The 19264-nt window shown below is 35.5% G+C and overlaps 6 protein-coding genes and 2 long non-coding RNA genes across 21 annotated transcripts in view; 6 read left to right on the top strand and 2 right to left on the bottom strand.

Annotated features, from left to right (window-relative positions):
• Positions 1 to 3549, top strand: part of pcdh1a3 (protocadherin 1 alpha 3) — a 77797-nt gene extending 74248 nt beyond the window's left edge. Inside the window, 1 exon segment of the mRNA NM_001024097.1 lies at positions 760 to 3549. Within this exon segment, the coding sequence (NP_001019268.1) occupies positions 760 to 1070 (311 nt within the window). The 3' untranslated portion in view covers positions 1071 to 3549.
• Positions 1 to 3549, top strand: part of pcdh1a4 (protocadherin 1 alpha 4) — a 73411-nt gene extending 69862 nt beyond the window's left edge. Inside the window, 1 exon segment of the mRNA NM_001024099.1 lies at positions 760 to 3549. Within this exon segment, the coding sequence (NP_001019270.1) occupies positions 760 to 1070 (311 nt within the window). The 3' untranslated portion in view covers positions 1071 to 3549.
• Positions 1 to 3549, top strand: part of pcdh1a6 (protocadherin 1 alpha 6) — a gene marked incomplete at its 5' end in the record, with an annotated part of 69170 nt that extends 65621 nt beyond the window's left edge. Inside the window, 1 exon segment of the mRNA NM_001024101.1 lies at positions 760 to 3549. Coding sequence (NP_001019272.1) covers positions 760 to 1070 — 311 coding nt within the window.
• The window catches only part of LOC141376355 (uncharacterized), a 974232-nt gene that overhangs the window by 566830 nt on the left and 388138 nt on the right, over positions 1 to 19264 (bottom strand). The gene's annotated exons all lie outside the window — the stretch shown is intronic.
• LOC141376356 (uncharacterized) overlaps positions 1 to 19264 on the bottom strand; it is a 259480-nt gene that overhangs the window by 82558 nt on the left and 157658 nt on the right. For 3 of the 12 annotated variants that reach the window (XR_012386279.1, XR_012386285.1, XR_012386280.1), the window contains one exon: positions 537 to 996. The exons of 5 other annotated variants lie outside the window; for them this stretch is intronic. This is a non-coding gene — a long non-coding RNA (uncharacterized lncRNA). Of the gene's footprint in view, positions 1 to 536; positions 997 to 4437; positions 4508 to 4986; positions 5162 to 19264 lie in introns of those variants that run through there. 4 more of the 12 variants (XR_012386290.1, XR_012386284.1, XR_012386291.1 and 1 more) reach the window with 3 other exon arrangements.
• pcdh1g1 (protocadherin 1 gamma 1) overlaps positions 5608 to 19264 on the top strand; it is a 153508-nt gene continuing 139851 nt past the window's right edge. The window contains 1 exon segment of the mRNA NM_001020804.2: positions 5608 to 8060. Coding sequence (NP_001018640.2) covers positions 5670 to 8060 — 2391 coding nt within the window. The 5' untranslated portion in view covers positions 5608 to 5669.
• Positions 11426 to 19264, top strand: part of pcdh1g2 (protocadherin 1 gamma 2) — a 147690-nt gene continuing 139851 nt past the window's right edge. Inside the window, 1 exon segment of the mRNA NM_001023578.2 lies at positions 11426 to 13936. Within this exon segment, the coding sequence (NP_001018872.2) occupies positions 11528 to 13936 (2409 nt within the window). The 5' untranslated portion in view covers positions 11426 to 11527.
• The window catches only part of pcdh1g3 (protocadherin 1 gamma 3), a 143891-nt gene continuing 139851 nt past the window's right edge, over positions 15225 to 19264 (top strand). Inside the window, 1 exon segment of the mRNA NM_001023577.2 lies at positions 15225 to 17716. Coding sequence (NP_001018871.2) covers positions 15305 to 17716 — 2412 coding nt within the window. The 5' untranslated portion in view covers positions 15225 to 15304.

Below are 19264 nucleotides of genomic sequence, written 5' to 3' on the forward strand. Positions count from 1 at the left end.
ATAAATAAATATTAATACAAAAATACTTTCTGGGGGAAAAAATATATATATATATATAAATAATTTTATTTATTTATTTATTTATTTATTTATTCATTTATTTATTTATTTATTTATTTATTTATTTATTTATTTATTTATTTATTTATTTATTTATTTTATTTTTTTTGCCAAGCTTAATTTCATGATTGATTATGTATTTATTTACTTGATTATTTGTCAGCAATATTTCTGGCTCATAAAAAACAATTAAACATTAAACCGTTAATAAAAAAATTACATTTAAAGCTTAATAATATCATTTAAATTGCACGCTTTGTTCCCCTGTGAAATAAAATGTTTAGGTGACTGTATATAGACTACAGTAATTAGTAAATGGGTTGTCTTATTTCTGTGGTTTTGCATTAGGCAACCCAATATTTGACTTTGTGCAAGAAATTACATATCTTTCCAGGCTTTGTCACTTGGTGCTTGAAAGAAATGTAATATTCTGTAACAACATTGATTTGACAGCACTGAAGAGGCTGAGCTGTATAATGAATGAATGTTATTTATTGAACAAAAATTAATTAACAATAATGACAGATGTTCTGGAATAGGAGGAATTAACTCAATTTTAAAGTTTGCACCATCAATTCTATTACTGTCTTGTTTAATACTGTAAAGCTGTTTTGAATAATTTGTAGCTCTGTTATGAATAAAGATAAATGAATGTGAAAGTGAAGACAGAATCTAACGTCTGTCTCTTTTCTAACTCAGATGGTGAAGGAGAGGGGCAGCTGTCTCCTCCTGTTGGAGCTGGAATCAACAGTAACAGCTGGAGCTTCCGCTATGGTGCGGGCCCCGGATACGGCCCTCCACAAGCCCTAAAGCCGGGAGAGATTCCCCCTGAAGCCTTCATCATTCCCGGCTCTCCGGCCATCATCTCCATCCGGCAGGACCCAGGTGCCGTGGATGATAAGGGCGAGTTCATCACTTTCGGGAAGAAAGAGGAGTCTAAGAAGAAGAAAAAGAAGAAGAAGGAAAAGAAGGACAAGAAGGATAAAGGGAAAGATGATGGCGAGGAGTAATGAAGAACGTCCCACTACAATATTAAAGCTATCAACTTGCGTTTGTAGCAAATAATGACAGAAAGAGAAAACCAAAAATACTGAAAACATTAAGAGAGGAGAAAATTCCTTCAATATACCATATCTACAAAGTCCAGGCTGAAAAGAGTTTGCTCTATGTGCAGACACATATAAATAACACAAATTATCCCAGTGAACATTTACATGACTATAATTGGCTATTTTTATAGTTCTAACCCATCTAAGAAAGACTCTGCAGTCTACAAAATAAAAAAACCCAGCCCACTCACGCCTTGTAAATGATATTTTCATCCACAGCAAAGGATGTCCCTCTCTCTTAAAAGGATCAAACTAATTTCCAGTTAAACTGGATATGAACTCATCCAAGAGTTTTCTCTGCCTTCGTCCCTCATCTTCATATGGGAAAGAAACAACCTCCCCGGGCCCCCATCTCACGTCTTGATCTGCAAGGAATAAAACTTTCCAGACACAAATTTGACTGCACCTTCACCAAAAAGACCGGTGTCTGATTTCTATAGCAGATCTAAAAGTAAGAGATAGGAATGTAGCAGTCAAATCAACTCCTGAAATATTCTAGAAAAGAACAAAGAGATCGCTACTGATTCTGCTCCCGAACAAATCTCAGAACGACACTTTACTCAGCATTTTTTGTAAGAGCAATCCAATACTCTAATACAATCCAAAATTATGCACATCCAAGATATGTAGAAATACAAATCGAAAAATATGATGCATAAACCTAGAGATTGTTGCTCTCTAAAGCATTACAGGCTGTCCGCACACTGGACAGCTAAAGGACTGAAGCACAACAGCCTCTCAAAAGTCTGTAAAATAGTGCTCATCGCTTCATTTAAAAAAAAGTCAACTTCCTTTGCTGCAGTTTTGAATGTCTGATAGCCGTCATCCCACTTTCCGCCAGCTTTAAGTCTTATTCCAGCTACTTTCCAACAGCTTACACCCTTTGCATCTCTGATGATATCCGAGTTTGTTCCCTAAGTCTGTAGACACTGTACAAAAGGTGCTTGTTGCTTCATTTCAAAACTCACTAAATTGATTTGCTGCCGTTTTGAATGTTTGATAGGCGTCATCTTATTTCGTCCCATCTGTATAATCATAGTCCAGCTACTTTTTTTCCTACAGCTTGTAACTAACATTGCCATCCTCCCTTTATCAGATGTGCTGTGCTGGCCTCATGTCAGTACTGCCCCCTGGTGGTGCGTGTAGTATAATGTAACAGGAAAGAGCAGAAAAAAAGCCACTCCTTCTGCAGGACACATAAGCACATGTACTGGCCCCTACATTCAAGTATAAATTCAATATACACCCGTGTTTATGCTTTGACAGCAGTGGAGCTAACCGTGGACTATGCAGCTATGCTTATGGAGAAGTTTAGCCATGGCGTATGGTGCTTTCTAGAACGATGATAGAGGGTTAGCGGAGATTAGACTGAGGAACTATAGCAGAGGGCAGTATAGAGTTTTTCTACTGTATATAATTATTGTCGAAACATAGCTTCATGACATTTTTGTAAATAATGGGAACATTTTCTTAACATTCTGACATCATGATTAAGGTTTCAGTTTGTTTTCGTTCTTTTTTTAGAGGGAGCACATCTCTTCTTTTCTTTAAATATACTGTTAAGTAAAGGAGAGATGTTTGTGCTGCTATGAGGCCGTTTCATCACACATACACACACACACGCACACAGACACACACTCCAGTCTCTTTCAGGTGTGGTTCAGTGCTGTCAGATCACCAAGTGACTGTTTTGCATGTTAAACGCAATTAAAAACAGAAATTATATATAGATATTAATGAACAGATATGTTTTTTCATAATTATTTTTTTTCTCGTGTATAACAGAACCGGAGATGTGCATCATCTCTGCTTAAGTATGGAAATATAAATCAGATTATTCACGCAGACATACACTGATTGCATACATGAAGTGAGCGTAAAAAGAAGACACAGAAACGATGTCGGCTCTGTGGCGGTCAACATTGACATTTACATTCTAGGTATATGTAATGCTGTAGTGTTATGGTCTAAATTGCTTTTCTTTAAGATCTTATGATTTTTTGCAACTTGAAAGGATCAATCCTTTGTTTTGTGCTAGGCTTTGAAATCAATAACACTGTAATGTGAAACAGTTCATACGTCCCTATGATATAAACCTCTCCCTTCAACAACAAAATGATAAAAAAAAAATTACAAAAATTTCAAAAACGATAAAAGAGAAAATAAAAAGGTCTATGTATTCTGCTTGTGTGTGGTAATTATATATCAGCTCATGCAGTGCCTAGGTGGCACTAAGCTTTTGACTTTGACAGTGCAAATCTGTTGGACTTTTTTGTACACCTGCTCATCAGTGTAATGGTGTTTATTATTTTATATTACTTTAAGAAATCTGGTAATGTGTTTTGTTTATAAATCACAAATAAAGTTTTCTTTCATAAGTATTTAAGAGTTTTGTGTGGTTTTGTTTTTGCCCGTCTACGTGGTTAGTAAACCAGAATTGCTTTTCTGATTTAACAATACCCTGAATGCATTTTACCAAAATGTTTTATCATAAAACTGTTGCCAAAGTAAAGCTAATGTTAGAATGACAGGTCATATGTAAATGTGACCCTTACACTGGGTTCCACAAAATAACCCATTTTTAAAAAATTACATTAAATTTAAAATTTTATTATTTAAACACCTACATTGCTTAAGCCAGCTTTAACAGCACATTTTTCAAAGATTTAAGAACGTGTTAAAAGCTCAAGAACCATTTTAAAATGATAAAGTTTCCATGAAGGACAAAGATTTATTGTGAAACTATCAATGTCTAAAGAAGCGTATTTCAAAATTTTCAGTGGACATTTAAAATCAATAATTATTCAGATTATATAGCATTTGAAAAAAAAAAAATAATATATATATATATATATATATATATATATATAATAGTTTGTGCTTTAAAACTGTCATCTGTCAGATCATCTGATGCATTTTTGACAAATTATTTCTTCCTGTTCAGTGTGCACATTAAACACAAAGGTGAGGCTCTGGATTTGAATGTCGGATGTGTACAATTCAACAAAACAAATTATTGTTTAGTTTAAATTTTGCCTGTTGGAAAATATAATTGAATTTCATACTTTTCAATTTAAGACAATTGTATCTCTCTCTCTCTCTCTCTCTCTCTCTCTCTCTCTCTCTCTCTCTCTCTGTAGATATATATATATATATATATATATATATATATATATATATATATATATATATATATATATATATATATATATATATATATATATATATTCTAGGATACCCTCTTTTTAAATTTAATGCATAGTTTCACCTTTGTCTGCTCTTGCACTTTCCATTCCAGGCGCTTTGTACAGCGGCAATAGATCGCGCTGTCCATGGTGCTGAAAACAAATGCGTTTGTGAAACGTAACGTTTGTGTGTACATCAATACATGCTGTAAAGCTGAGAATTATACTGTAATTATACTGGAACTGAAATTTCTCTTTAATTATATAAACAATTACAAGAAACAAATTCATTGAAATGTAAACCATTTTAAGAAAGTAATCTCGTGGCAGATAACAGTACCGGTATAAAGTTTGGAACCAGTTTTTGAAATAACTCTACATTAAACAATACAGTAAAAACATTACTATGATTTTTTTTTATTAACTGTTTTCAATGTAATACATTTTAATAAATCAGCACGTTAGAATGATTTTAGAAGGGTCATTTGAGATTGATGTAAACTGATGAAAACTGAGCTTTGGATTATATGAATAAAATACATTTTCAATACAAATTCTATTACACTGAAATTATATTAAAGGGATATTAAAGAGATAGTTAACCCAAAATGAAAATCATTATCATTACTCACCATTTACTTGCTTCAAGCCTGTTCAACTTTTTTCCTTTGACGAACACAAAAGAAAATATTATAAAAAAGCTGGAAACCTATAACTATTGTCTTCCATACTATTTATTGTTTCTACTATGGAAGTCAGTGGGTAAAGATTTGCAGCTTTGTTCAAAATATTTTCTTTTGTGTTCAACTGGAAAAGAAAAAAAAAGTTTAAATCATTAGGGTGAGAAAAATAGTAAGTACGTTTACATTTTAGTGTGAACTATCCCTTCAATAAAATAAACCATATAAAACGATGTTTTTATTATAAAAGAAATAAGCAATATAAACTTTTTAAAAGAAACACAAACAATTTATTGGCTAGTATTTATGTGGCTTGTCTGCAGTAAAAGTCCACTCCAAGTTTGTGTAAAGAAATCTTTATCTTATAAAGGGACATAGTGCACTGGTTATATTAGAGACTATTTAATTAACAATTTCTGAAACATTACACACCGCACTTGTGGTTCGTTTCTTTATACTTACTTTAACCACACAGCGTCGCTGTTGACTAGCTAGTTTTGAACATAAGAACCCACCCATTTGGTGCGATTTTTTTCTTCTTTTTTCTGTTCTGTTGATAACATTTGTCAAAATCGCAGTGCTTTGACTGTCCATGATACAAATCGATTGTGTGAGTATTATTATACAAAGAAGACATGGCAAAAACGTCTAAATTGTGCTTGGGAAAATGGCGATTATGGATAACATCGCTTCTTTTCTGCGTTACCGCTGCTGATGTTCGTTATTCTGTGCCGGAGGAAACCAAGACAAAATTTGTTATTGGAAATCTAAGTAAGGATGTTAATTTGGATTATAATCGCTTGAGATTTCGCAAGGCCCGTTTGGATTACCAAGGGGACAGAAGGTACTGTGAAATAGACCTAGATTCAGGGAATCTTTTTGTTTCGGAAAGGATCGACCGAGAAATGCTATGCGGAACTGCCTCCCCCTGCATCATGCACTTTGAATTTATTCTTGAAAACCCTTTAGAACTTCATAACATCGCTTTAGAGGTCCAGGACGTCAATGACAACCCTCCTGTTTTCCCAAAAGGTTCGATAAAGCTCGAGATAAGCGAAGGAGCTCCGACAGGAAGCAAATTACAATTAACTCGAGCACGGGATTTGGATGTGGGAATTAATTCAGTTCAGACATATATTCTCAGTCAAAACAAACATTTTGTTCTTGATACAAAGTCAAGCAAAGACCGTTATGTGGATATTGTTTTAAAAAACAGCCTGGACCGAGAGACAAGGGGAGAGCATTCTTTGATATTGTCTGCGGTAGATGGCGGAAACCCTCCCAATTCTGGAACTGTTGTTATTGAAGTGGTTGTAATTGACATGAATGACAATGCACCATTATTTTTGCAGCCTTTGTATAACGCTCGGTTATCTGAAAATTCAGCACTGGGAACGTCTGTCATCAAAATCACGGCTACCGATGAGGATGAGGGCGCAAATGGAGAAATAAAATATTATATCAATCACCTGTCTGACAACACAAAACAGTTGTTTAAAATTGATGAAAACTACGGGGAAATATCAGTTATTGGACAGCTGGACCACGAGAAAGCCTCCTCATATGAGGTGGAAGTGCAAGCAGAGGATGGCGGAGGTCAGACAGGCCACTGTAAAGTTGTTATTGAAATAGATGATGTCAACGACAACGCGCCTGTTATATCTGTGAAATCTCTAAAAAATAAAATCCCAGAAAACACAACACCAGGCACAGAGATAGCCGTAATAAACGTAAAAGACCAAGACTCAGGAGAAAACAGCCGGATTAGTTGTTCCATTTCGCCGAATCTGCCATTTCAGCTACAGCCATACATTAAGTCTTATTTCATTCTCACTACAAGTAGTTCGCTTGATCGGGAACAAATCGATAATTACAATGTGACAATAATCGCAACCGATGGAGGTATACCACCCTTATTTTCCAACATTTCTCTGAACATACAAGTTTCTGACGTCAACGACAACTCCCCTAGATTTGAACTGCAGAGTTACTTCATTTATATAAGTGAAAATAAGCAAGCAGGCACCTCTGTTTGTTCTGTCAGTGCAAATGACCCAGACTGGAGACAGAATGGGACTGTACTGTACTCTCTGGTACCCAGTGAAGTCAACGGGGTCCCAATGTCCTCATTTCTCTCTATTAATGGAGATACAGGAGTGATTCATACTGTGAGATCATTTGACTATGAGCAGTTCAGAAACTTCAGTGTCAAAGTTGTTGCCAGAGACAATGGTTCACCTCCACTCAGCAGTAACGTGACTGTCAAAGTCTTCATAACGGATGAGAATGATAACTCTCCACAGATATTATACCCTGTTCCTGACGGAAAGACTTTAATGACTGAAATGGTCCCTAAAGCGACTCTCTCAGGCTCTCTGGTGTCAAATGTGATTGCTGTAGATGCTGACTCTGGACAGAATGCATGGCTGTCCTATCAAATCTTGAAATCTACTGATCCGGGACTTTTCACTATTGGTCTCCATAGTGGAGAGATCAAAACTCAACGAGACATTTCTGAATCTGACAATATGAAGCAGAATCTTGTTATTTCAGTAAAGGATAATGGCCAGCCATCTTTGTCTACAACATGTGTTGTGAATTTACTGATTTCTGATAATCTTTCTGAAGTTCCTGAACTTAAAGATATGAGCTATGAGGACAACAACTCTAAATTAACCTCATACTTGATCATTGCATTAGTTTCCGTCTGCACTTTCTTCCTGACGTTCATCATACTGATGTTGGCAGTGAAGTTTTGTCACAGGAGAAAGCCCAGACTGTTGTTTGATGGAGCAGTTGCTGTTCCCAGCGCCTATTTGCCTCCAAACTATGCAGATGTGGATGGAGCAGGAACTATCCGCAGCTCTTACAATTATGACGCGTATCTGACAACAGGCTCGCGCACCAGTGACTTTAAGTTTGTGAGCTCGTATAATGAAAACACACTTCCGGCTGGTGGGATTCTGGATAAGAGTAAAATCGATTTTAATATGTTGCGCCTGTCTGACGTAGGGGAATGTACCGAGTTACAGTAAATGCCTGCTTTGATTCTTAAGCTTTTTTGTTTGTTTGTTTGTTTGTTTGTAATGTGTCTTGTTTACGCACCTAAAAATGACGCACAGCACAACTGCTGCCATTCATTCTACAAAAAAGTTTTAGATTTAATTTTTTGTTTTGAATTGTCTTTATTTGCTGAAAAAATAGCTGTAAACGGTTGTAGTTTCCAATGTTCTTTAAACAGTAGTTTCACATATACAGTTATTTCAGTTTATATTCCCGAATTATTAGTGGAAAATATTGACTATGTGTATCCTCTTATCGCACAAGTAAATAAACCTCGATTATTAACTATAATTACATTTTCTTTAAAAATTATTGTGTACGCCATGTCCAGTAATCTTTACATCTTAAATTAATGTGCTGAATTATTTAATATAGGCCTACTGTATATTTCATTGAAAATTAACGAACATCTTGCCTGTATATATTCTAACACCACACCATGTGTCGCTGTTGATGCTATGCTTTTGGTCCACCCACTGACTTTTTTTTCTTGGTTCGACCAGCTTGGTTTGGCTTAGAAACAGTTGTGTTTGATGATAATGTTTTATTTCAGAAACAGACACTGACATTTTCCTTCACGATTAAAAACATGAATTACAGCCAAACGCATGCGTTTTTGGAAAGTTATTGTCATCCATTCACTCGCCATTTTATTACGCTTGGGAGATGTTCGATATTCATTTCCAGAGGAAATTAAGCGAGAGTCATTAGTCGAAAAATGTGCAGAAGATTTAAGAGTAGATAAAATACGTTTTCATTAGGAAACCCAAGGTTCGAGCTTGATGGACGAAATTGCTATTGCGAAATCGACGCACATAATGTGGAATTGGTTTAGAGTGAAAGGACTGACCGAAAACAGCTCTGCGAACAAAAACCATTGCCAACAATGAAAGGGTCCCGGTTTTCCATTGACGAGTCAGCTGACCCAGACAGTAAATTCCGTACAAGGATTCAGACTTTCATATAATGCTTATTTCAGTTTAGCAGTAAAAACAAATGCGGAAACTGTGCGATACGAAGAAATTGTGTTAGATCATGAACTGGATCGTAAAAAACAAGACAAACATTCTAATATTTTGACAGCTTCTGATAGGAACAATCCTCAGAAATCAGGCTATACAAATTAATATTTTGGACATTCAGCTATTTTCTATTGCTGATTTAATCTAAAAACAAACGTAGTTCTTTGGTAAAATTCTAGAGTATGGTCTAAAAGTGTTTTAAACTTCACTCATTTAAATGCGACAATATGTAGAAAATATAGTGTAAAACCTTTTGATTAATGCGGTGAATAAAATTAATTAAGTAATTTTCTTTTCGGCTAGTCTCTGTGTATAACATTCTTTCATTTAGTTAAAATTGTTTTACTTGTTTATTTCATAGTTTTGAAGTTACTTTAATGTTTTTTTTTTTGTGTGTGTTTGTGAGGTCTTCTAGTTTCAGCACCACACGCCTGGACAGCGCCAGTGCTATATGTTGTACTAAATCACAAAGTTATACAAATAAATATTTTGGACATTATTGATAAGAAATCTTTTTTTCCCCAGTCAGTATATGAAGTGAGTGTCCCTGAAAATCTTCCGTTAGATTCAGCTCTGGTTGTTGTCAGTGTTATTGATGCTGATGAAGAAGCAAACGAAGATGTTTCTTATAAATTAAGTCATATGGCGTTGAAAGCAATATATATATATATATATATATATATATATATATATATATATATATATATATATATATATATATATATATATATATATATATATATATATATATATATATAAAGGATTAAATTATATTAAAGGATTATTATATTAAAGGATTATTATATTTTGAAGGCACTCTCTCATTTGAGATCCGGGTTAAAGCAAGAGATGGCGCTGTTCTAGCAGCTACTTCTAAAGTATGGTCATCATTGATGTAAATGGTAATGCTCCTGTTATTATAGTTAAATCCCTTAAAAAACATTTATGGAGGATGCGACTGTGTGTTCAGAAGCTGCCGTTTTATATGTGCAGTGTAAGTTTATGAGCTCGTATAATGAAAATACACTTCCTGCTGGTGGGACTCTGAATAAGCACCATAACATTTAGTTTGGCTCAAGCATGATAACACTAGACGTTAAAGAAAATAAAAATAAGCTAAGACATGGTTAGTTTATTTGTATTACATTTCATGTTTCACCACTGGTTTCATATTTTTTAATTATTGCATTAATAATATCACTATACATCGCTGTAAGGTATTGCCTGTTAAAAAGCCTTAGGGGTCATCCTTTTCTTTTTTTAAGAATTCCTCCAATTGGTGTTATATATTTGTATGAACCATTATCATCTTTCTAGTTTGTTCTTATTTTTCATACTGACTTCTTTGTGAATTATATTTGCTCCTATTTATTAAAGCTATTTCAATCCAAGCTTATTTGTATAGCGTTTTTTTATAATAGTTATTGTTCCAAAGCAGCTTTACAAAAGGTGCATATTATTACATTACAATAAAAAATCTAAAAGTTTAATTTAGATTGACAACAGTAGTAGGACGCCATTTTTATGTTAAACGACTAGAGTTCTTGCATACCTTTAATAATAAATGAATCAGGTTAAAACAATATAAAAGTCAGTTTTTAAATAAATTTTACCTTTGTTATTCTTTGATTGCGTTTAAAATGTGACCTCCAATTTTGTTTAGAAATGTATTAAAACTAGCTATTATTTTACCTGAATTTGTGCAATACTCTTTTTTTTTTTTTTTTTTTTAGCATTTTTCCTCTTTGGTAGCTATTTTCTGTTGCTGATTTAATCTAAAACAAACGTAGTTCTTTGGTAAAATTCTAGAGTAGATGGTCTAAACGTGTTATAAATTTCACCCATTTAAAAGTGACAATACATTGAAAATATAACTTAGTGTAAAACTTTTTGATTAATGCAGTAAATTACATTCCTTCATTTATTTAAAATTGTTTTGCTTGGTTATTTAATAGTTATGAAGTTACTTAACTGCCTTTGTTTGTGTTTGTGAGGTCTTCTAGTTTCAGCACCACAAGCCTGGACAGCGCCAGTGATGTATTTTGTACTTAATCATTGTATGCGTAAACATTTCAAAGTGATTATAAAAATATTGCCTATAAACGTATGAAAATGGTTATAGGTATTTATACAGTGTCAAACTCAAATAAAAATTGATCCATATATGTTGTCTTGACAATAAAAGAATAATGCAATGAACAGAAAAATACTCAGAGTGTCGCTATTCACTAAGACTGTAGATTAACGGTTCTCTCCTCCCACACCTAAGGTGGAATAGAAGCTCTGTGTGACAGAATAAACGCTACATAAAATGGAGTAATCGTCCGTCGACACATGTTAACTTACTGGAATAGGTTTTCATTCATTTAAGAACCTTTTGGGGTAGTTGGAATATTAAATCATCCAAAATGAACCGGAGATTATACCCAATCTCTTTCTTTGCGTTTTTCGTGGCTCTCCTTCTATTTATTCTGAAAATCGCGTCTGCAGATCTGAGCTACAATATTCCCGAAGAAACGAAGCGTCACTACGTGATTGCAAACATAGCCAAGGATTTCAAGATGGATGTTAAACAATTGTCTGCACGTAAAGCTCGAATAGACCCGGAGGACAGCAGTAAACGGTACTGTGATATTAATCCAAATACTGGTGATTTATTTGTGGCAGAGACCATAGACCGAGAAGAGCTTTGTGGATCTAGAATGTCCTGCATTCTTAATTACGAGCTTGTCCTGGAAAACCCTCTTGATGTGCACCGTATAATATTTCAAATTCAGGATATAAATGACAACACACCTCGATTTCCAAATGAGCGCATTAACTTTGAAATAAGAGAATCAGCAGTAAAAGGCCAGCGATTCCGTTTGGATGAGGCACATGATTCAGACATCGGGAAAAACTCTATCAATGACTATTCTCTGGAGAAAAATGAACATTTTGTACTGACCGTACAAACTGCGGATGAGGAAAAATATGCCGAACTCGTGTTGGAAAAGGAGTTGGATCGTGAACAGCAGAAAGAGATGGATCTGATACTCACAGCTACTGATGGTGGTTTACCGCAGAGGTCTGGCACTGCTGTCATACACATCACTGTTCTAGATGCTAATGATAATGTGCCAGTGTTTGATCAACCTATCTATAAGGTCACTCTGGCTGAAAACACACCTTCAGGAACAGATATAATCAGAGTGAGCGCCACTGATGCTGATGAAGGTCCAAACGGAGAAGTGACATATGAATTCAGCAGGATATCAGACAAAACTGCTAAGTTATTTTCGATTGATAAGACAACAGGACAAATTTTGGTAAAAGGGGAAATTGATTATGAATCTGAAAAGAACTATGAGCTCGGAATTCAAGCTAAAGACGCCTCTGGGTTAGCATCAATTGCTAAAGTTATCATAGATATAACCGATGTTAATGATAATCCTCCGAGAATCATTCTTAAATCTTTGAATAACCCGATACCTGAAAACTCTGAGCCAGGAGCTGAGGTGGGAATCATTAACGTTCAAGACAAAGACTCGGGAGAAAACCGTCAGATTCGTTGTTCTGTTCAGCAAAATGTTCCTTTCAAACTGAACCCATCTGTTAAAAACTATTTCTCTCTAGTAACGACAAAAGCTCTAGACAGAGAGAAAGAATCTGATTACAACATTACCATCACAGCCACTGATGGGGGATCTCCACCATTATCCACCTCCATGACAATCCATTTATTTGTCTCAGATGTGAATGACAATCCTCCTGTATTTGAGCAACAGGCCTACAGTGCATATATAAATGAAAATAACAAAGCAGACACTTCAGTTTGTTCTGTCAGTGCAAATGACCCAGACTGGAGACAGAACGGGACTGTACTGTACTCTCTGGTACCCAGTGAAGTCAGTGGAGTCCCAGTGTCCTCATTTCTCTCCATTAATGGAGATACAGGAGTGATTCATGCTGTGAGATCATTTGACTATGAGCAGTTCAGAAACTTCAGTGTCAAAGTTGTTGCCAGAGATAATGGTTCTCCTCCACTCAGCAGTAACGTGACTGTCAAAGTCTTCATAACGGATGAGAATGATAACTCTCCACAGATATTATACCCTGTTCCTGATGGAAAGACTTTAATGACTGAAATGGTCCCTAAAGCGACTCTCTCAGGCTCTCTGGTGTCAAAGGTGATTGCTGTAGATGCTGACTCTGGACAGAATGCATGGCTGTCCTATCAGATCTTGAAATCTACTGATCCGGGACTTTTCACTATTGGTCTCCATAGTGGAGAGATCAAAACTCAACGAGACATTTCTGAATCTGACAATATGAAGCAGAATCTTGTTATTTCAGTGAAGGATAACGCCCAGCCATCTTTGTCTACAACATGTGTTGTGAATTTACTGATTTCTGATAATCTTTCTGAAGTTCCTGAACTTAAAGATATGAGCTATGAGGACAACAACTCTAAATTAACCTCATACTTGATCATTGCATTAGTTTCCGTCTGCACTTTCTTCCTGACGTTCATCATACTGATGTTGGCAGTGAAGTTTTGTCACAGGAGAAAGCCCAGACTGTTGTTTGATGGAGCAGTTGCTGTTCCCAGCGCCTATCTGCCTCCAAACTATGCAGATGTGGATGGAGCAGGAACTCTCCGCAGCTCTTACAATTATGACGCGTATCTGACAACAGGCTCGCGCACCAGTGACTTTAAGTTTGTGAGCTCGTATAATGAAAACACACTTCCGGCCAGCGGGACTCTGAATAAGGAACACAATATTCATTTCGGCTCAAGCATAATAACTCTAGACGTAACAGGAGATAAAGTTGAGGTAAGAGAGTTTTAAATGTACTGGTCTTTCTTTTGTTCTCTTTTTGTGTCCGTTTATTGCACATTGTTGAAAGATTTCACATACTTCAGTAATGCCTTTCTTGGTTAATCAATTAATTTAAAAGACATTCATTCTGTTCGATTTTATGTTCTCTTTTTTTTAATGCGTTTTAACATCATTCGTAGACTGAAATTACATTGGTCAAATTCAACTGCAATTTTCTGATCCCTCCTGATTTGATATAATCTTGACCTTATTTTACTGTTTCCTGATTTGTCTGCCAATTCAAGTCTTTTAAATTCCATTTCATTACATAAATTAATATCTTTGTTATTCATAAAACATACTTTTATTTGGGACATTTATGCAAATACTTCATTTAAATATGAAAAATCTATATTATTTTTACGTTTTTAATGTTTTGTTTTGCTTCCCAAATTTCACCGTATCTGTAAATACTCTTCAGCTAGATTATTTAAACAGATCCAGATCCGACTTCAACTTTTTTCTCATATCATACTTGTTTTGCATACTTTTAACAACTTAAAATATAACGGATTAAGGCATAAACTATTGTTAAGAAATAATAATAATAATAATAATAATAATAATAATAATAATAATGACTAATATATGGACATTCGTTCTCTTCATTTAATTTTCTTTCTGGAAATTTTCTTAAATTTTCAGTCTCGTTATCTGCTAATTGTCTAAACCATAATTACACTTGTGCATTTAATCTCGTCCACCTTTAGCTGTTCCATGCGGTTTAGTTCTTGGTTCCTTTTGTTTTAAGGTATTTTATCACTGTAATATTAATCGTAAAAACTACGGTGTTTCAGTTAACTAAAAAATTGCTAAAATAAAAATAGATAAATAATTAAAATAAATATAAAATAAAATAAATATGTTTTGGCGTGACAAAAATTCAACCCCTTTAATAAAGAATCGCATTTCCTCATTCATTTTTATTTTTTAGATTTCATAGTATTTTCTATAATCTAACACTTCCGTACATCTGGTTTCAGCACCACATATCTGAACAGCGTCTATATACTTCAGCCTTCTGTGCATGCAATCATGAAAACAATTCCATCTGAATTAAACAATGCAAAACAGCGCATAATTAGTAAAATAACTCTGTTGATTCTGTCTCTAATTCATCAAATGATGTTGCAGTGATCAAAACATACTCAGAGTGTCGCTATTCACCAAGACAGATGCGTCTCTCCTCCCACATTAATGGGAGGACATAAGCTCTGTCTGCTTGAAAAAACGCTGCAAAAAATGGAATAACCATCAGTCGACGCTGATCAAAATACTGGGATATTATTCAAAGAGCAAATTATTGCTAAAGCTGCAACAAAAATGGAATACGCCTTATTTTGGGGTCGTTTCTTTGCGTGTTTTGTTGCTGTCATTTTGCTTCTTCCGATAACCGTCTGTGCTGATCTAAACTACAATATTCCGGAAGAAACGAAGAGCCAGTATGTAATTGGAAATATTGCCAAAGATCTCGGGATCGATGTAAAACAACTGTCTGCTCGTAAATCTCGGATAGACACGGAGGACATCAGTAAACGGTACTGTGATATTAATATGAAAACTGGTGATTTAATCGTAGCAGAGACCATAGACCGAGAGGAGCTTTGTGGATCTAGAATGTCCTGCTTTCTCAATTACGAGCTCGTCCTGGAAAACCCTCTTGATGTGCACCGTATAATATTTCAAATTCAGGATATAAATGACAACGCGCCTCGATTTCCAAATGAGCGCATTAACTTTGAAATCACAGAATCAGCAGATAAAGGCCAGCGATTCCGTTTGCATGAGGCACATGATTCAGACATTGGGCGTAACGCCGTAAATGGCTATTTGCTGGAGAAAAACAATCATTTTTATTTAAATGTGCATGACACTGCATATGGAGGAAAATATGCTGAACTCGTGTTGGAAAAGGAGTTGGATCGTGAACAGCAGAAAGAGATGGATCTGATACTCACAGCTACTGATGGTGGTTCACCGCAGAGGTCTGGCACTGCTGTCATACACATCACTGTTCTAGATGCTAATGATAATGTGCCAGTGTTTGATCAACCTGTCTATAAGGTCACTCTGGCTGAAAACACACCTTCAGGAACAGAAATAATCAGAGTGAGCGCCACTGATGCTGATGAAGGTCCAAACGGAGAAGTGACGTATGAATTCAGCAGGATATCAGACAAAGCTTCAAAACAATTTTCCATTGATAAGAAAACAGGACAAATTCTGGTAACTGAAAAAATCGATTATGAAAGTGAGAAAAACTATGAAATTGGAATCCATGCTCAAGATGGCTCTGGATTAGCATCGACTGCAACAGTTATCATAGATATAACCGATGTTAATGATAATCCTCCGAGAATCATTCTTAAATCTTTGAATAACCCGATACCTGAAAACTCTGAGCCAGGAGCTGAGGTGGGAATCATTAATGTTCAAGACAAAGACTCGGGAGAAAACCGTCAGATTCGTTGTTCTGTTCAGCAAAATGTTCCTTTCAAACTGAACCCATCTGTTAAAAACTATTTCTCTCTAGTAACGACAAAAGCTCTAGACAGAGAGAAAGAATCTGATTACAACATTACCATCACAGCCACGGATGGGGGATCTCCACCATTATCCACCTCCATGACAATCCATTTATTTGTCTCAGATGTGAATGACAATCCTCCTGTATTTGAGCAACAGGCCTACAGTGCATATATAAATGAAAATAACAAAGTAGGCACTTCTGTTTGTTCTGTCAGTGCAAATGACCCAGACTGGAGACAGAACGGGACTGTACTGTACTCTCTGGTACCCAGTGAAGTCAGTGGAGTCCCAGTGTCCTCATTTCTCTCTATTAATGGAGATACAGGAGTGATTCATACTGTGAGATCATTTGACTATGAGCAGTTCAGAAACTTCAGTGTCAAAGTTGTTGCCAGAGACAATGGTTCTCCTCCACTCAGCAGTAACGTGACTGTCAAAGTCTTCATAACGGATGAGAATGATAACTCTCCACAGATATTATACCCTGTTCCTGATGGAAAGACTTTAATGACTGAAATGGTCCCTAAAGCGACTCTCTCAGGCTCTCTGGTGTCAAAGGTGATTGCTGTAGATGCTGACTCTGGACAGAATGCATGGCTGTCCTTTCAGATCTTGAAATCTACTGATCCGGGACTTTTCACTATTGGTCTCCATAGTGGAGAAATCAAAACTCAACGAGACATTTCTGAATCTGACAATATGAAGCAGAATCTTGTTATTTCAGTGAAGGATAATGGCCAGCCATCTTTGTCTACAACATGCGTTGTGAATTTACTGATTTCTGATAATCTTTCTGAAGTTCCTGAACTTAAAGATATGAGCTATGAGGACAACAACTCTGAATTAACCTCATACTTGATCATTGCATTAGTTTCCGTCTGCACTTTCTTCCTGACGTTCATCATAATGATGTTGGCAGTGAAGTTTTGTCACAGGAGAAAGCCCAGACTGTTGTTTGATGGAGCAGTTGCTGTTCCCAGCGCCTATCTGCCTCCAAACTATGCAGATGTGGATGGAGCAGGAACTATCCGCAGCTCTTACAATCATGACGCGTATCTGACAACAGGCTCGCGCACCAGTGACTTTAAGTTTGTGAGCTCGTATAATGAAAACACACTTCAGGCTGGTGGGAGTCTGAAATCAGTTCAAAGTGATTCATTTGGAGCACATGTTGTAACTCTTATTAACACAGAAGAGGCAGAAGAGGTATGAATACTATTCAATGATATTTTCTCATATTGTCATAAATACTCTAAGGAAAAACAGCTCTAAACTTGTAATTATAGTAGAACACATTTTGATGTTGAATAAAAACCTTTTCCTCAGGATCCATAAAGATATATATTTTAATGCTATATGATACCTTAAAAAGGGTTATATTTTCATTAATATTAGCATTATTATAGGTGGCATGGTGGCTCATTGGTTAGCACTGTCAACTCATAGCAGGAAGGTCGCTGGTTTAAATCCAATTGGCATTTCTGCGTAGAGTTTGTATGTTTTCCCCATGTGCGTGTGGGTTTTTTTTCTGGGTGCTCTGGTTTCCCCCACAGCCCAAAGACATGCAATACAGGTGAATTGGATTAACTAAATTGGCTGTAGTGTTTTTGTGTGTGTGTGTGAAGGCGAGAGTGTATGGGTGTTTCCTAGTACTGGCCTGGGCTGTGACTGGAAGGGCATCCACTGCTTTAAACATATGCTGGATAAGTTGGCGGTTTATTTCGCTGTGGCGACCTCTGATAAATTAGAGACTAAGCGAAAGGAAAATAAATAAACTAACAATAAACATGAATAAATGCATACATAAAGAAGTCAAAAGAAAGACATGAATCTTGAGCAGTAAAGGCTAAGTTGCAGTGAAAAGTCTTAACAATCCTCTGTACTGCCTGTATGTGAATTGTTGTGAGTGAGTGTATTTTGATTTTAAATGAAAACGCGTTTGGTTGGGCATATGTATTGTTTTTCTCTCTGAAGATGATATACAATTTCATAGCTTCTAGTATACAGAAAGTAGTTTAAAGTTAGAGGGTGTCTCTTCTAGTTGTTTAGGTAAAAAATAATATGCTGATGAAGATCAAAAGTAGTACAAATGGACAGTATGTGATATAGTTGTAACAGTAGAAATGATTAAGAAACAAAATGCACTAATATGCATGAAACAACGCTTAACAAATGCACAATTAATCATGAATTAATGTATAAATCAAAAGATCTGATTACAAGGTCCTAAAAACGGAAATAAAAAAAGATTGCAAGAAGAAATGTTACATTTTATAGTTAAAATGTAAAGACAATTAAGAAAGAATGAACTTGCATGTTGAGAGAGTGCTGACAAGCTTTGTAAAAAGATGGTCAGGTTCCAGCAAACCTTTAATGAGGTGCTTTGTCAGATACTGATAAAAACAAGGGAAATAAAGAACCATGAACTCACTTGAAGCACGCCTCCTTTGGCGAACTGTAATCATAATGCTATTCACTTGAATCACTTCACACTTATAGAACTCTTTTAAAATAGACAGACGCACAGAAAATGACAGTCTTATTTTAGTCTGCTGCAAGTGTTACATTTTTAAATGGTTGTTTTGTTTGTATGTGTGGAATGTTTCATGATATGGATATAGAGGACAGATCTTATTATTGAGAACAATTATTGGGACGCAAGCTGAAAACTGTATTAAATTTGGGTTATTAAATAAAATAAAATTGAATAAATCAATAACAATATTTTGTTAAAGAAGGCTAGGAAAAACCATA

This window comes from Danio rerio, chromosome 10 (genome assembly GCF_049306965.1).
Source record: "Danio rerio strain Tuebingen ecotype United States chromosome 10, GRCz12tu, whole genome shotgun sequence".
Lineage (NCBI taxonomy): Eukaryota > Metazoa > Chordata > Actinopteri > Cypriniformes > Danionidae > Danio > Danio rerio.